Genomic DNA, 16,527 nt, shown 5'->3' with positions numbered 1-16,527 from the left:
AAGCAGTATTTGGTGTGAAAAAAAGTGAAGAGCTGGAGTAAAGTCCAGCTGTCAGAGAAGCGGCCGCCCTTCCTGAGATGCCAGCCAGCCCATGCCACATCCATCTCATCTCCTGCAAACCCAACTTTCTCACCTATAAAATGGGCACTGGTGTCTATTCAACACTGTGGAAGATGATAAAGTGGATTTGCATTTGATGTACTTTTGCCCATTTCCATTTACCTCTCACCAGGAATTATGCTGCTACAACCTATAATGTGGAATGTATTACACAAAACTACATTGAAGCCTAGAATTGTCCTAAACACCTATAAACCTAGACCAAAAGTCAAACCAAAAATTGGCCATGGCAGGAGTGACATTCTCAAGGCTTTTATTCCCTACACAAAGTATCAGATTCTACACTTTCTATCACTGAAAAATCAAATGCCAGTTGTTGTGAGTATCCGTAATATCATTAGTAAATACATAAGGAGTATATATACTCATCATGAGGGGCATGAGCAAGACAGCTCAGTATAAAGTCGCCTGCAGTCAAGCCTGATGACATGAGTTCAACTCCTGGTACCCACCACAAATTGTCCTCTGATAATTCCATGTGTCCATGCATGTATTCACACAAATACACTCTCGTGCATATGCACACACTAAATAAACAGATAAAATAATTTTAGACACTTATTATGGCAAATGGAACCTAGCAACATGCAAATAAGGTCCTGTGTAGTTGGATGGTTTTCTCTATCCATCTGTTACCACTGGACTGGTATCTCTCCCACCCACTGGGTCCCTGCATCCACTTATGAAATAATCACTCAGAGGCTAGCATTAAATTATAATTGTTTAGCCAATGGCTCAGGCTTCTTACTGGCTAGCTCTACCTACAAATTAACCCATTTTTTAATATTCTATATTTTGCCATGAGGCTCGTGACTTGTCACCTCACATCTTGCTTCCCTAGCCGCTACATGACATTTCATTGACTTCACCTTCCTTCTCTCTGCATCTTTGCTTGAATTTTCCACCTAGCTATATTTTTCCTGGCCACTGGCTGAAACATCTTTATTCATCAAACAATGAAAGCAATGCATGTTGACAGCATACAGAAGGAATTCCACATCAGTCCTGCCTCAAGGGACCTAAGAGCACCTGGTCACAGGGCCACAGATAGGGAACTGAGTGAAGCAGTCAGACTGCAAGACAGCATATAAAAGCATGAACCCTGCTCCCATCAGTAGCTCAACCAACTGGACATAACCATGACAAAAACAAGCTAACAGGGGCCGGAGAGACGGCTCAGCGGTTAAGAACACTGACTGCTCTTCCAGAGGTCCTGAGTTCAATTCCCAGCAACCACATGGTGGCTCACAACCATCTGTGATGATATCTGGTGCCCTCTTCTGGTGTGCAGGCATATATGGAGGCAGGATGTTGCACACATAATAAATAAATCTTAAAAAAAAAAAAAACACAAGCAAACATGTACAGGAAGGAGAACCCAACAAGACCAAGTCCCAACTGACCATCACTTTCACGGTCTGGACCTGAACAGCAAACTTCTCTGTCAGACCGGAGAGGCAGCCCTGATCTACCTTTCTGTAAGCCAAACTACAGCACAATCAACTCCAAACAAACATGAGACCATCTCCCTACACCTAAAGAAAAGCATCAAATTCTATTTCATATAGATAAGTCTAAACGACTTTCAAGTCATTTGTTATATAAGTTTTTGATATTCACTTCCATAGTGGCCTTCCTATAAGAAAAAAAAAAAAGAAAAGAAGCAATTTAACAGTCTAAAATGACTTTCCTTGAGGTTGGCAATCAGAAGAATAAAACACTCAGTTAATAAACAGAGCACTTTAAATCAATAATAACTTTAAGCCTGAATACCTTTGTGCTGCTGAACACACATTTCAGTAACCCTTTGACTGCAACTTTTACTCTAGGGATGAGATTCCTAACTAGTTGACTTCAATCTAATTGAACATCCATCCACTAATATGCAAATTAATAAAATACCTAAATTGCAGCATAACACATACCCTAGAATAAAACTACTGACAGAGCGTTTACTCAGAACTGTAACATAAAATACATGTAATGTGCAATGACAAAGTCAGACCCCACTATGGAAACCTAGTGATACTAACCCCAAAACCCTGCCTACGAGAGGCCTCTAGTGGCTCTCTGGTCAGTTACTAACCACTCCCCCCCCAATACAAAATCTGCAAACATGCTAATTCTCACTGTCTTCATCCCCCCTTCTTTTCTCTCTCTATACCCCCCTCTATCTCTTACTTTCTCTCTGCCCACTCTCTTCTATTCCCTCAAGCAAAATGTGTAGTGTTCAGGCACTGAATTACTCAATTAAGTCCAAAAGGCCCACTTTTTTTTTAGGTGCTTATAAAGCAATGAGCAGTGCTGGTCCACCAGGGACTCTTGGGAGGAAAGCCCTCAGTTTCCCAGAATACAGTAGTATGCATGCAGTACAAAGCACCAATACCAACTCCTATTCTGCTCATGGTGGAAACCTTACTCTTTAAAATGGCATCAATGGTAATCTAAAGCAATCACATGAAAAAAAATTTTAAAGGCTACAGAGTTAAGGTTAACCTAGCTGATAAGTCTTCACTAGGGATGTTTTCCTCAACTAAAATGCACTGGTCAGCCCAGGTACAAACAGTAAGGTTGTTGTAATTTTTAAAAAGCATTGTGACAGAGAAAGAGAGCATGTGACAGAGATTTTTATTAGAAGAAAGGGATTGTAAAAGCAAGGAGGGCAGGCAGAAACTGGACTCTGGGGACAGGAGCAGCAGGAGAGGAAAGAGAGGCAGAGAGGGGGAAGAGGGAGAGAAAGAAAAAGATGGGAGGTAGACAGGGCCCTTTTCAAAAGGAACATAGTGAATGTGCACAGGTGGTGCTCTTAGTGGCTGCAGCTGAAGGCGTGTCCTGTTAGAACCCCAAAGCCAAGTCACTACAGATGTCTGAATACTAACAAAGGCTATGCAATCTTGTCCTTTTCGATGTGTGCAGAACTACCCATAGCCAGCTATCCAGGCTGCAGTCCTGTAGCCTCCTTTTTACTTACTGAGACCTCTCTGTTCCAGAACTCTCCCTCCGTAACCTACCCAGCCAACTATTACCCATCTCATCTTTATATGGTGTCCCATTATAAACACAGTAGAGTATTTTTACATAAAGAAAGGAAATGACTGCAGAGAAAGGAAGGAAGGAACAATGTAAAATCAATGATGTCACAACAAAGTTACTTTACATTCATACTCTTAAACTCTGAGGCTTTGCTAGACTCATATGATCACCTAGCTCCAAAACACACCTAGCTATAGGTGCCCCTGATATGTAACCAGGAAACAACCACATGCCCCTAAACATCCAGGCAACAATAAGCTTGGCATGGTAAGGTAGGCCAACTAAAGGGAACCAAACACTTGGATCCTCCTAAGAATCCCATGACAGTGACACACTTGCAGTGAGGACTAGATGACAGTGACACCTGCAGTGAGGACTGGTTGGCAGTGACACCTGCAGTGAGAACTAGATGACAGTAACACATCTGCAGTGAGGACTAGATGACAGTGGCACATCTGCAGTGAGGACTAGATGACAGTGGCACATCTGCAGTGAGGACTAGATGACAGTGACACCTGCAGTGAGGACTAGAAATGACAGTGACACCTGCAGTGAGGATTAGATGACAATGACACACCTGCAGTGAGGACTAGAGATGACAGTGACACCTGCAGTGAGGACTAGATGACAATGACACACCTGCAGTGAGGACTAGGAGATGACAGTGACACCTGCAGTGAGGACTAGATGACAGTGACACCTGCAGTGAGATGGCAGTGACAAACCTGCAGTGAGGACTAGATGACAGTGACACCTGCAGTGAGGACTAGAAATGACAGTGACACCTGCAGTGAGGATTAGATGACAATGACACACCTGCAGTGAGGACTAGAGATGACAGTGACACCCGCAGTGAGGACTAGAGATGACAGTGACACCTGCAGTGAGGACTAGAGATGACAGTGACACCTGCAGTGAGGATTAGATGACAATGACACACCTGCAGTGAGGAATAGGAGATGATAGTGACACCTGCAGTGAGGACTAGATGACAATGACACACCTGCAGTGAGGACTAGGAGATGACAGTGACACCTGCAGTGAGGACTAGATGACAGTGACACCTGCAGTGAGGACTAGAGATGACAGTGACACCTGCAGTGAGGACTAGAGATGACAGTGACACACCTGCAGTGAGGACTAGAGATGACAGTGACACCTGCAGTGAGGACTAGATGACAGTGACACCTGCAGTGAGGACTAGAGATGACAGTGACACCTACAGTGAGGACTAGAGATGACAGTGACACCTGCAGTGAGGACTAGATGACAGTGACACCTGCAGTGAGGACTAGAGATGACAGTGACACCTGCAGTGAGGACTAGAGATGACAGTGACACACCTGCAGTGAGGACTAGAGATGACAGTGACACCCGCAGTGAAGACTAGAGATGACAGTGACACCCACAGTGAGGACTAGAGATGACAGTGACACCCGCAGTGAGGACTAGAGATGACAGTGACACCCGCAGTGAGGACTAGAGATGACAGTGACACCCGCAGTGAGGACTAGAGATGACAGTGACACCTACAGTGAGGACTAGAGATGACAGTGACACCTACAGTGAGGACTAGAGATGACAGTGACACCTGCAGTGAGGACTAGAGATGACAGTGACACCTGCAGTGAGGACTAGATGACAGTGACACCTGCAGTGATGACTAGATGACAATGACACCTGCAGTGAGATCTAGAGATGACAGTGACACCTGCAGTGAGGACTAGAGATGACAGTGACACCTGCAGTGAGGACTAGAGATGACAGTGACACCTACAGTGAGGACTAGAGATGACAGTGACACCTGCAGTGAGGACTAGGAGATGACAGTGACATCTGCAGTGAGGACTAGAGATGACAGTGACACCTGCAGTGAGAACTAGAGATGACAGTGACACCTACAGTGAGGACTGGGAGATGACAGTGACACCTACAGTGAGGACTGGGAGATGACAGTGACACCTGCAGTGAGAACTAGAGATGACAGTGACACCTGCAGTGAGGACTAGAGATGACAATGACACACCTGCAGTGAGGACTTGGAGATGACAGTGACACCTGCAGTGAAGACTAGAGATGACATTGACACCCACAGTGAGGACTAGAGATGACAGTGACACCCGCAGTGAGGACTAGAGATGACAGTGACACCCGCAGTGAGGACTAGAGATGACAGTGACACCCGCAGTGAGGACTAGAGATGACAGTGACACTTGCAGTGAGAACTAGAGATGACAGTGACACCTATAGTGAGGACTAGAGATGACAGTGACACCTACAGTGAGGACTAGAGATGACAGTGACACCCGCAGTGAGGACTAGAGATGACAGTGACACCCGTAGTGAGGACTAGAGATGACAGTGACACCCGCAGTGAGGACTAGAGATGACAGTGACACCTACAGTGAGGACTAGAGATGACAGTGACACCTACAGTGAGGACTAGAGATGACACTGACACCTACAGTGAGGACTAGAGATGACAGTGACACCTGCAGTGAGGACTAGATGACAGTGACACCTGCAGTGATGACTAGATGACAATGACACCTGCAGTGAGATCTAGAGATGACAGTGACACCTGCAGTGAGGACTAGAGATGACAGTGACACCTGCAGTGAGGACTAGAGATGACAGTGACACCTACAGTGAGGACTAGAGATGACAGTGACACCTGCAGTGAGGACTAGGAGATGACAGTGACACCTGCAGTGAGGACTAGAGATGACAGTGACACCTGCAGTGAGAACTAGAGATGACAGTGACACCTACAGTGAGGACTGGGAGATGACAGTGACACCTACAGTGAGGACTTGGAGATGACAGTGACACCTGCAGTGAGAACTAGAGATGACAGTGACACCTGCAGTGAGGACTAGAGATGACAATGACACACCTGCAGTGAGGACTTGGAGATGACAGTGACACCTGCAGTGAAGACTAGAGATGACAGTGACACCCACAGTGAGGACTAGAGATGACAGTGACACCCGTAGTGAGGACTAGAGATGACAGTGACACCCGCAGTGAGGACTGGGAGATGACAGTGACACCTGCAGTGAGGACTTGGAGATGACAGTGACACCTGCAGTGAGGACTAGAGATGACAGTGACACCTGCAGTGAGGACTAGAGATGACAGTGACACACCTGCAGTGAGGACTAGATGACAGTGACACACCTGCAGTGAGGACTAGAGATGACTGTGACACCTGCAGTGAGGACTAAATGACAGTGACACCTGCAGTGAGGACTAGAGATGACAGTGACACCTGCAGTGAGGACTGGGAGATGACAGTGACACATCTGCAGTGAGGACTGGGAGATGACAGTGACACCTGCAGTGAGAACTAGAGATGACAGTGACACCTGCAGTGAGGACTAGATGACAGTGACACCTGCAGTGAGATGGCAGTGACAAACCTGCAGTGAGGACTAGATGACAGTGACACCTGCAGTGAGGACTAGAAATGACAGTGACACCTGCAGTGAGGATTAGATGACAATGACACACCTGCAGTGAGGACTAGAGATGACAGTGACACCCGCAGTGAGGACTAGAGATGACAGTGACACCTGCAGTGAGGACTAGAGATGACAGTGACACCTGCAGTGAGGATTAGATGACAATGACACACCTGCAGTGAGGAATAGGAGATGACAGTGACACCCGCAGTGAGGACTAGAGATGACAGTGACACACCTGCAGTGAGGACTAGGAGATGACAGTGACACCTGCAGTGAGGACTAGATGACAGTGACACCTACAGTGAGGACTAGAGATGACAGTGACACCTGCAGTGAGGACTAGAGATGACAGTGACACACCTGCAGTGAGGACTAGAGATGACAGTGACACCCGCAGTGAGGACTAGAGATGACAGTGACACCTACAGTGAGGACTAGAGATGACAGTGACACCTGCAGTGAGGACTAGATGACAGTGACACCTGCAGTGAGGACTAGAGATGACAGTGACACCTGCAGTGAGGACTAGAGATGACAGTGACACATCTGCAGTGAGGACTGGGAGATGACAGTGACACCCGCAGTGAGGACTAGAGATGACAGTGACACTTGCAGTGAGGACTAGATGACAGTGACACCTGCAGTGAGATGGCAGTGACAAACCTGCAGTGAGGACTAGAGATGACAGTGACACCCGCAGTGAGGACTAGAGATGACAGTGACACCCGCAGTGAGGACTAGAGATGACAGTGACACCCGCAGTGAGGACTAGAGATGACAGTGACACCTGCAGTGAGGACTAGAAATGACAGTGACACCTGCAGTGAGGATTAGATGACAATGACACACCTGCAGTGAGGACTAGGAGATGATAGTGACACCTGCAGTGAGGACTAGATGACAATGACACACCTGCAGTGAGGACTAGGAGATGACAGTGACACCTGCAGTGAGGACTAGATGACAGTGACACCTGCAGTGAGGACTAGAGATGACAGTGACACCTGCAGTGAGGACTAGAGATGACAGTGACACACCTACAGTGAGGACTAGAGATGACAGTGACACCTGCAGTGAGGACTAGGAGGTGACAGTGACATCTGCAGTGAGGACTAGAGATGACAGTGACACCTGCAGTGAGAACTAGAGATGACAGTGACACCTACAGTGAGGACTGGGAGATGACAGTGACACCTACAGTGAGGACTGGGAGATGACAGTGACACCTGCAGTGAGGACTAGAGATGACAATGACACACCTGCAGTGAGGACTAGAGATGACAATGACACACCTGCAGTGAGGACTAGAGATGACAGTGACACCTGCAGTGAGGACTAGAGATGACAGTGACACCTGCAGTGAGGACTAGATGACAGTGACACACCTGCAGTGAGGACTAGAGATGACTGTGACACCTGCAGTGAGGACTAGAGATGACAGTGACACCTGCAGTGAGGACTAGAGATGACAGTGACACATCTGCAGTGAGGACTGGGAGATGACAGTGACACCCGCAGTGAGGACTGGGAGATGACAGTGACACATCTGCAGTGAGGACTGGGAGATGACAGTGACACCTGCAGTGAGGACTAGGAGATGACAGTGACACCTACAGTGAGGACTAGAGATGACAGTGACACCTGCAGTGAGGACTAGGAGATGACAGTGACACCTGCAGTGAGGACTAGAGATGACAGTGACACCTGCAGTGAGGACTAGATGACAGTGACACCTGCACTGAGGACTAGAGATGACAGTGACACCTACAATGAGGACTAGATGACAGTGACACCTGCAGTGAGGACTAGAGATGACAGTGACACCCGCAGTGAGCACTAGATGACAGTGACACCAGCAGTGAGGACTAAAGATGACAGTGTCACCTGCAGTGAGGACTAGGAGATGACAGTGACACCTGCAGTGAGGACTGGGTAATGGGAGGAGAAAGGGCAGCCAAAGCACAGCCTGGTAGAAAAAGGTCTCAACAGTAAAACATGGGCTTCTGCTCTATGAGAAAACACCATAGACCAGTCCTGACCTATGTCACCAAACACCATCATGGGGTTCTCAAGATTAGATAGGCAAAAACGCAGTGCAGACCACATAAATATTAATTCTAAAAAGCAAAACCATAAAAACATACAAGTTGTGTTGTGACTGAGTAGATTTGAAATTAGCAAGGGTTTCGTGAACTCATGTCAGTCATACACTTGACTTGGTTACAAGTAATTTTAGCAATATCTTAAACCCATGTGTTAATAGTTGACATAACTAAGGACCCTGTCTCAGACTGAGTTATTTGCCATTGGATGAATATAATTGAAGCTTTTTGAATGCTTTGCCAAATCAAGTTAGACACTGGGTTCTGTCTCTTTGACCGTAGGGTCAGAATCTAGCTAAACCACAGTTAGTCTCTTATTTGCAACATTGCCTTTCCCACATGGACTTGTATTGTTAGTGTGAGTGGTCCTTCTGCATGGAGATACAAGGTTTGGTCCTGGTATGAGGGGAGCTCTGTGTTCTGATATGAAATCAGGTAAATTACTTTCAGAATTTAATTTAGCTGTATTTACATCTTCTACATTCAAAAACGGATTTATAGACCCTTAAGCGCAAAACACAAATATAACATACCAAATTGGTATCATGACTTCAAAGAGAAGCAGGCAGAGGAGAAGGGAAAATTATTGATATGTGTAGCAATTTGGTTTTGCCTTCCTTTGTTAAATGTGACGGTTGCATCTGTATGTGATCCTACATTGTGGAGCCACGGCCCATAAGGCCCCATTCACCTCAGGAAGATGAAAGACAAGACCAGAGTTCTCTACTGAATAAGGCCTCTGGCTTGTAGTGTCATTATCTGGGTTTTGTGCTGGCCTGCTTTCATCACGCTGCCTTTCTGGTTGATGACCCTCCAATTTGACAGTGGAAGCCAGCTTGGCAATTCTTGATGGCTGTGGGTGTTTGTGTGTTTTCCTTTCATGATATCAAAAGGGGAAATTTTTGATACTTAGCCTTTTCTCCTAGGAATGAGAGATGACTTATTTATTTTTACTTTGTGTTCTGCATGTATGGATGTGTGCCACATGTGTGCCTGGTACCCACAGAGGCCAGAAGACGTGGTCCAATCCCCTGCAATTGGAATTAGAGGGAGTTTTGCGCTACCAAGTGGTAAGAGCAACAAGAGTTCTTACCCCGAGGCAATCACCCCAGTCCCTAGAGATGATTTGAAAGAGCAGAATCCTATAACCAAACATACTAAAAAATAATATCTTTGAGGGTTTTTTGAAGGGAGGTTGTTTCGGTTTTTCTTATTTGTTTGTTTTTTGGCCTAATTCAACTTACTCTTCCCTTCATCTTTACAAATGAATTCTATAGTTACCAGAACGTACTCACATTTTTTTAGTAGCTGTGTTTGGTCAGAAAACAAAATTGGATTCCTCCACTTTATACATTATGTGTTAACACAGTATGTGTCTTTTGGAGCGCTCAATCAGGAAATGCCACTAAAAGTGATGTATGCAGCACATGGCACAGCATAGAAAAGTGACTCTGGGAGAGCAGAGCACTTCTGTCTTTCTTAGTGTCCCCTATTGCTTATAAGGTGTGTGAGAGTGCATGTGATTGTGTGTCTGTACAAGAGTGCTATGTGTGTGTGTTCATGTGAATGCGTCAGTGAATGTAAGAAAATGTGTCTGAGTATGGATGTATGTATATATGTATGATTCCATCTATGTATGTGAGTAAATGTGTGTCATATTTGTATAAGTGAATGTGTTTAATGCAGATGATATGATAGTTTACACAAATGATCCAAAAAATTCTACCAGGGAACTCCTACAGCTGATAAACACCTTCAGCAAAGTGACAGGATACAAGATTAACTCAAAAAAATCAGTAGCCCTACTATATACAGATGATAAATGGGCTGAGAAAGAAATCAGAGAAACATCACCCTTTACAATAGCCACAAACAACATAAAATATCTTGGAGTAACATTAACCAAACAAGTGAAAGACCTGAATAGCAAGAACTTTGAGTCTTAAAAAAAAAAAAAAAAAAAAAAAAAACTAAGAAGATACCCAAAAAATGGAAAGATCTCCCATGCTCTTGGATGGGTAGAGTCAACATAGTAAAAATGGCAATCTTACCAAAAGCAGTCTACAGATTCAATGCAATTCCCATCAAAGTCCCAGCACAATTCTTCACAGACCTTGAAAGAACAATACTCAACTTTATAGAGAAAATCAAAAGACCCAGGATAGCCAAAACAACCCTTTACAATAGAGGAACTTCTGGAGGCATCACATTCCCTGACTTCAAGCTCTATTATAGAGCTATAGTCCTGAAAACAGTTTGATATTGGAACAAAAGGAGACAGGTAGACAAATGGAATCCAATTGAAGATCCAGATATTAACCCACACACCTGATCTTTGACAAAGAAGCTAAAATTACACAATGGAAAAAAGAAAGCATCTTCATTCAACAAATGGTGCTGGCAGAACCGGATGCTGGCATGTAGAAGACTGCAGATAGATCCATGTCTATCGCCATGCACAAAACTTCAGTCTAAATGGATTAAAGACCTCAACATAAATGCAGCCACACTGAACCTCTTAGAAGAGAAAGTGAGATGTACCCTTTTTAAGGAGAAGCTTTTCCTTTGCTAGCCACTTTGGTTTATTCCCCGCCAGCCTCCTGGGCTCTGCCACATTGTAGTCCCCCAAAAAACACACAAGACGCTGTATTAATTATGAAGCTGTTGGCCTTGCTTGTCTCTTACTGGCTAGCTCTGCTTTAAGTAATTACCCCATAATTGTTAATCTAAGTATGTCTCTTACCAGAGAATAGTTCCGGGCTCCTACCCCATGGAGTTACATCTCGAACTCTCCTGTGTTTCTCCTTCCCAGAATCCTCCTGGACTCCTAGCCCCACCTATCTAGATTCCTATTGGCCAGCAGTAATTTATTGACATATACACAGGACTTCCCCAACATACCCTTGAACAAATCGGTACAGGAGATCGATCGCTTCATGAACATAACTCCACTAGTGCAGACAATCAGATCAACAATTAACAAATGGGACCTCCTGATACTGAGAAGCTTCTGTAAGGCAAAGGACACAGTCAGCAAGACAAAAAGGCAACCCACAGAATGGGAAAAGATCTTCACCAACCCCACATCTAACAGAGCGCTTATTTCTAAAAGATAGAAAGAATTTATGAAGCTGGTCACCAAAATATCAAACAACCCAGTTAAAAAGTGGGGTTCAAAACTAAATAGAGAATTCTCAATAAAGGAATCTAAAATGGCTGAAAGACACTTAAGAAAGTGCTCAACATCCTTGCCATAAGGGAAATCAAATCAAAACATCTCTGAGATACCATCTTACACAGGCCAGAACAGCTAAAATCAAAGACACCAATGATAGTCTATGCTGGAGAGGATCTGGACAAAGGGGAACAAGCCTCCATTGCTGGTGGGAGTACAAACTTGCGCAGCCACTTTGAAAATTAGTACGGCGGTTTCTCAGGAAAATGGAAATCAGTCTACCTCAAGATCCAGCAATTCCATTCTTGGGCATATAACCAAAGAATGCACATTCATACAGCAAGGACATATGTTCAACTATGATCATAGCAGCATTGTTTGTAATGGCCAGAACCTGGAAGCAACCTAGATGCCCCTCAAAATCCTCCCACATAACCCTCCTTGCTCTTTCAAATTCATGGTCTCTTGTTTCTTTAATTATTGTTCCATACAAATATGTGTATGTATGTACATATATAGTCCTAAATATAAAAATGCAGCCTCCTCAGTCTGTATAATGTTTCTTGTATATATTTTTTCCATTGGATTACTCTTCTGTGGGCACAACTGTTTCTTCTGCTCTTTGTATTCCTTTTATTTGTTTATTTGGAGGGAAAAGGGGAAAGGAGAAAGGTTGTAATTATAATCTCAAAAACTAAAAAAGGCAATTAAAAAAACACAATGTTGGTGGATACAGAGAGGAGGAGAATGTGGGAAGAGTTGTGGGAGTAAGATCAAAATGTATTACATGAAATTCTCAAAGAACGAATAATACTATACTTAAATTTTAAAATTAGTAAATGTAAAATATTTTATGTCTTAGGATTTATCTGCTATAGCAGCAAATACAGAAAAAAAGAAATACCGGTAATTGTTAATTAGTCTTCACTAGATGAGATTATCACAAAATAGAAGATCTGAACTTCCTTCGGCACTCACGTGAGAACTGACACACCATAAGCCACACAGAAGTCAATGCGTAGGATACCAGTTATAAACAAGAGTCTGTGAGCACAGCTCTGTTCTTCAAAGACAACTATATGAATTTACCTAGTAATAAGGGCACCAGCAATCCAATCTAAATTATCAGGCCAGAAACTATAATGCAGAGTAGCCATAGTCACACAATATAACATTCAATCTGAGGTCCACAGGATCAAGGGAATATAACTAGAACTATTTCCTAAATAATAATGTGATTGATTATAAAGAAAAGACTTTGAAAATGTAGCCAAACTATTTACCTTACTAAATCAAGCCCAGCTTGCTGAACCTAGCCAAGGAGACGTCAGCTGCACAGGTGACTCCAATGGTCCTGACACCTGCCTCTCTGCACCTTTCCGTTTCTCACAGATTCAACCTGAGTCGCCTATGAAAACAATACTGGGTATTTTAAACAGAGAAAACCATGGGAGGGTAAAGTCAGTCTAACTGTATCTGGTTGTTTGAACATCAAGCTCATTACAAAGCACCTATTCCACTCACAGCACACGTTCAAAAGTTTGAAACTGGTTGAAAATGCTCATGCAACTCACAATTCCAAGATGGTCCTTTGTAAATATTTAAAAGTGATATGGCAGCACATCAGTTATAGGCTTATACCTTGCAAACTGTATCCACATCCCAAGGCACAATCGTCCGCAGATCAATGATTTCACAAGACACCCCAAGCTTTTCTCGTGCCATGGAAGCCACCTCCCGGATGACATGAACCTGATGAGGGAAAATACACAGGGAATTATTAAAACAGTTCAGACCTGAAAGTCTTGTTGGGTGTCAGGATTGTTCATAATGATACTCTGCAGTTGGAAAAATGATCTGCTGGAAGAATTCAGAAATGTGTTTTAGGCATGTTGATCCCCATGTCACAAAAACAAGCAAGGAAAAATATCTAGACTATCAGAAAGAAATGCTAGCAAAAGGGGAGAAATACTCATTTGAAAAGCTCAGGAGGCAAATAAAGGAAGAGGCTGATGGCCAGGGAGCATACAGAGAGAGAACACCCACAGACCACCAACATTTATTTTTTAAAATGGCAGAACAAGAGTTCTAAAGATAAACAAACAGCTAAAGAAGCTGAAAAGGAAAAAAAAAAGTCGATAGATCCCAAAACTAAGGGCAAAGAGGTTTCATAGACAAAGTAGCCAATAACCACGCCAAGTAAGAGGCAAGTTCTGGGTTCAATAACTGGAACAGGAACTGGAGAGAAGGCTCAGTGGTTAAGAGCATTTGCAGAACATCTGGGTTCAATTCTCAGCATCATACATGATGGCTGACAATCAGCTCAGAAATGAGGGAGAGAGGGAGGGAGGGAAGGAAGGAAAGAAGGAAGGAAGGAAGGAAGGAAGGAAGGAAGGAAGGAAGGAAGGAAGGAAGGTAGGTAGGTAAGTGGTTTGGAAGTAGAGAATTGGGACACCAAGCCCTGCTGTTACTGCTGGGGCAAATCAGATAAAACTATCACTAGGAAAGAAAGATACATAATTCTGGCACTGGGTCATAAGAGAGGTGGTCCACATGGCAAGCAATGCACTCATGAGAGGAAGCAAAAGATGGGATGAGAAAGATGTCAGTGCAGCAGGTAACAGGGATGTGCCATATGAGCTGCAAAGGTTTTCTGAACGGACACAGCTGTGCGCACCCAGTTAGTATCTCAGTATCACTGGACATGCACTTCACCGCCACCCAAAAAGCATTACTAGAAACTTCCAGTCACTGACTGAGTAAATTCTGAGGAATGAATGTGCAGCACAGTGACTAAGCAAATAAGATTGTGCTGTTCATGAACTGGGCACGGTGGCCAAGAGCTTGCAATCCCAGTACTCCGGAGGTACAAGCAGGAGGACCAGAAGTTCAATAGTTCAATATCGTCATCAGCTGCATAGCAACTTTAGGGCCTGACCTGAGCAACACTAAGACTCTGTTTGAAGACAGCCACAGCTGCTCAGGGTGCACAGGATACGTACTCCGCCCTCTCTAAGGCTCAGGGTCAATGTGGGAGAGGGGGCAGAAAGAGCTGGAAGATGGAGAGAAGGGCTGTAAAAAACACCACCTTCTAGGCAAGACACACCCATTGAAACCATGAACTTAGAACAGCTGTGGACGGCTGCACTTGGTCTCCACAAGAATGGGCCTATCAAAGGCCAGTCATGAATGGAGGAAGAGGTTAGCAGACCCCACATCTCACGGTGGGACTCTCTTCTACTGATAGATTTGTGGGGAGGGGGAATCTCTGCCTTTAGACTGGTGACCCCACCAGGCTCCAATGGACTGGTCCAATCCACAGCTCACATGGATGTCCCTGTGCTTAAGTAAATGGGTCACAAAACAAAACCAAGACTCTTAAGTCTAGGAATGAGACTAAGGGGCATAAAGCGGGGGAAGGCAGCAAAAAGGATCAAAGAGAGATGAGAGAGGATTAGGGAGTAATCAGAGAGCATTATATACATGTATGAAACTGTCAATACAGAAAATTAATCAAAAATAAAAATAAATAAAACCCTTCTTTTAAAAGAAAAGTTGGATCGTTTGCTTTAAATTTGCTCAGGGTAGATCTTATGTCTCAGTCTGCACGCACGCACGCATGCACGCACTGCAGTAAGGAACTATTACTTAGCCTGATTGGGTCATCATTTGACAATATACACACATGAGAAACCATCAATGCTGTCCACCTTGAATCACTCTCATCTGTCAGTTACCATCGTAATAAAGGGTGGAGGCGAGGGTGGGCACTGTCAGCACAAAAAGACTCCATCTGACAGACATACAGAACACACCAGAATTACAGACAAAAGTGTCCCAGCACAGTGTGGCCTCAGCAGTACCCACCTGAGTGCCCCAGGCAACCAGAGTCACATCACTGCCCTCCTGGATGACTTCAGCCTGAGACAGGGGGATCTTGTAGGGTTCTACTGGGACCTGTTCCACTTAATACATAATGAGAGAAAAATGAAAGTTAATTAATGTTACTCACATGACACCTGTGTCTTAAAGACTATAAGAAACTCCCCATGACAGTATCTCATTATTGAAAGCTTCATTTAAAACGTAAATTTTATTATATAGCTCCATGACATCACTACAGATAAACACATGCAATGTATGAAATATATCATCTAACCTGAAACATGAAAGACTGAAGCTAGAAACTGAATGATAGAAATTGAATAATTTTTTATTATTTTTGTGTTTTTTTTTTCAAGACAGGTTTTCTCTATGTAACAGTCCTGGTCATCCTGAAACTCACTTTGTAGACCAAGCTGGCCTCAAACTCAGAGAGATCCACCTGCTTTGCCCCCTGAGTAATGGAATTAAAGGTGTGAGCCACCACCTCCTGGCTGAAACTGAATAAATCTTACTGACGCATGTTTTATTCCAACTTAACTCAGCAGTATTGGCTAAGTATAAGAATTTAGCATACAATGGTAAGATGATGGCAAAAGGAAAATGGACTGTGATGGATGGAATTCTCTGTATTTTTGTACTTTTTGCATGAATTTAAAACTTGTTTTTAAGTGTTTATAAATGTGGGTCCAGTGAAATGGTATAGCACGTGAAAGACCTTGCAGCACAAGCCGTGACCTGAGTTCAA

General features: G+C 43.9%; 1 protein-coding gene across 9 annotated transcripts in view; it reads right to left on the bottom strand.

The window, feature by feature from the left end:
- The window catches only part of Bckdhb (branched chain keto acid dehydrogenase E1 subunit beta), a 178,280-nt gene that overhangs the window by 92,760 nt on the left and 68,993 nt on the right, over positions 1 to 16,527 (bottom strand). For all 9 annotated transcript variants that reach the window (XR_005874734.1, XR_005874736.1, XR_005874735.1 and 6 more), the window contains 2 exons: positions 15,765 to 15,862; positions 13,539 to 13,649 (listed from right to left, as the gene is read on the bottom strand). Coding sequence is in view for 5 of the 9 variants with exons in the window: in XM_021229328.2 (XP_021084987.1) it covers positions 13,539 to 13,649; positions 15,765 to 15,862 (209 nt within the window). In the remaining 4 variants the exon portion in view is untranslated. The remainder of the gene's footprint in view (positions 1 to 13,538; positions 13,650 to 15,764; positions 15,863 to 16,527) is intronic.

The sequence above is a fragment of the Mesocricetus auratus genome, unplaced genomic scaffold, assembly GCF_017639785.1.
Source record: "Mesocricetus auratus isolate SY011 unplaced genomic scaffold, BCM_Maur_2.0 Super-Scaffold_100691, whole genome shotgun sequence".
In the NCBI taxonomy this organism is placed as follows: Eukaryota; Metazoa; Chordata; class Mammalia; order Rodentia; family Cricetidae; genus Mesocricetus; species Mesocricetus auratus.
Note: the sequence above shows the minus strand (reverse complement) of the source record. Positions and strands in the feature narration are given on the sequence as shown.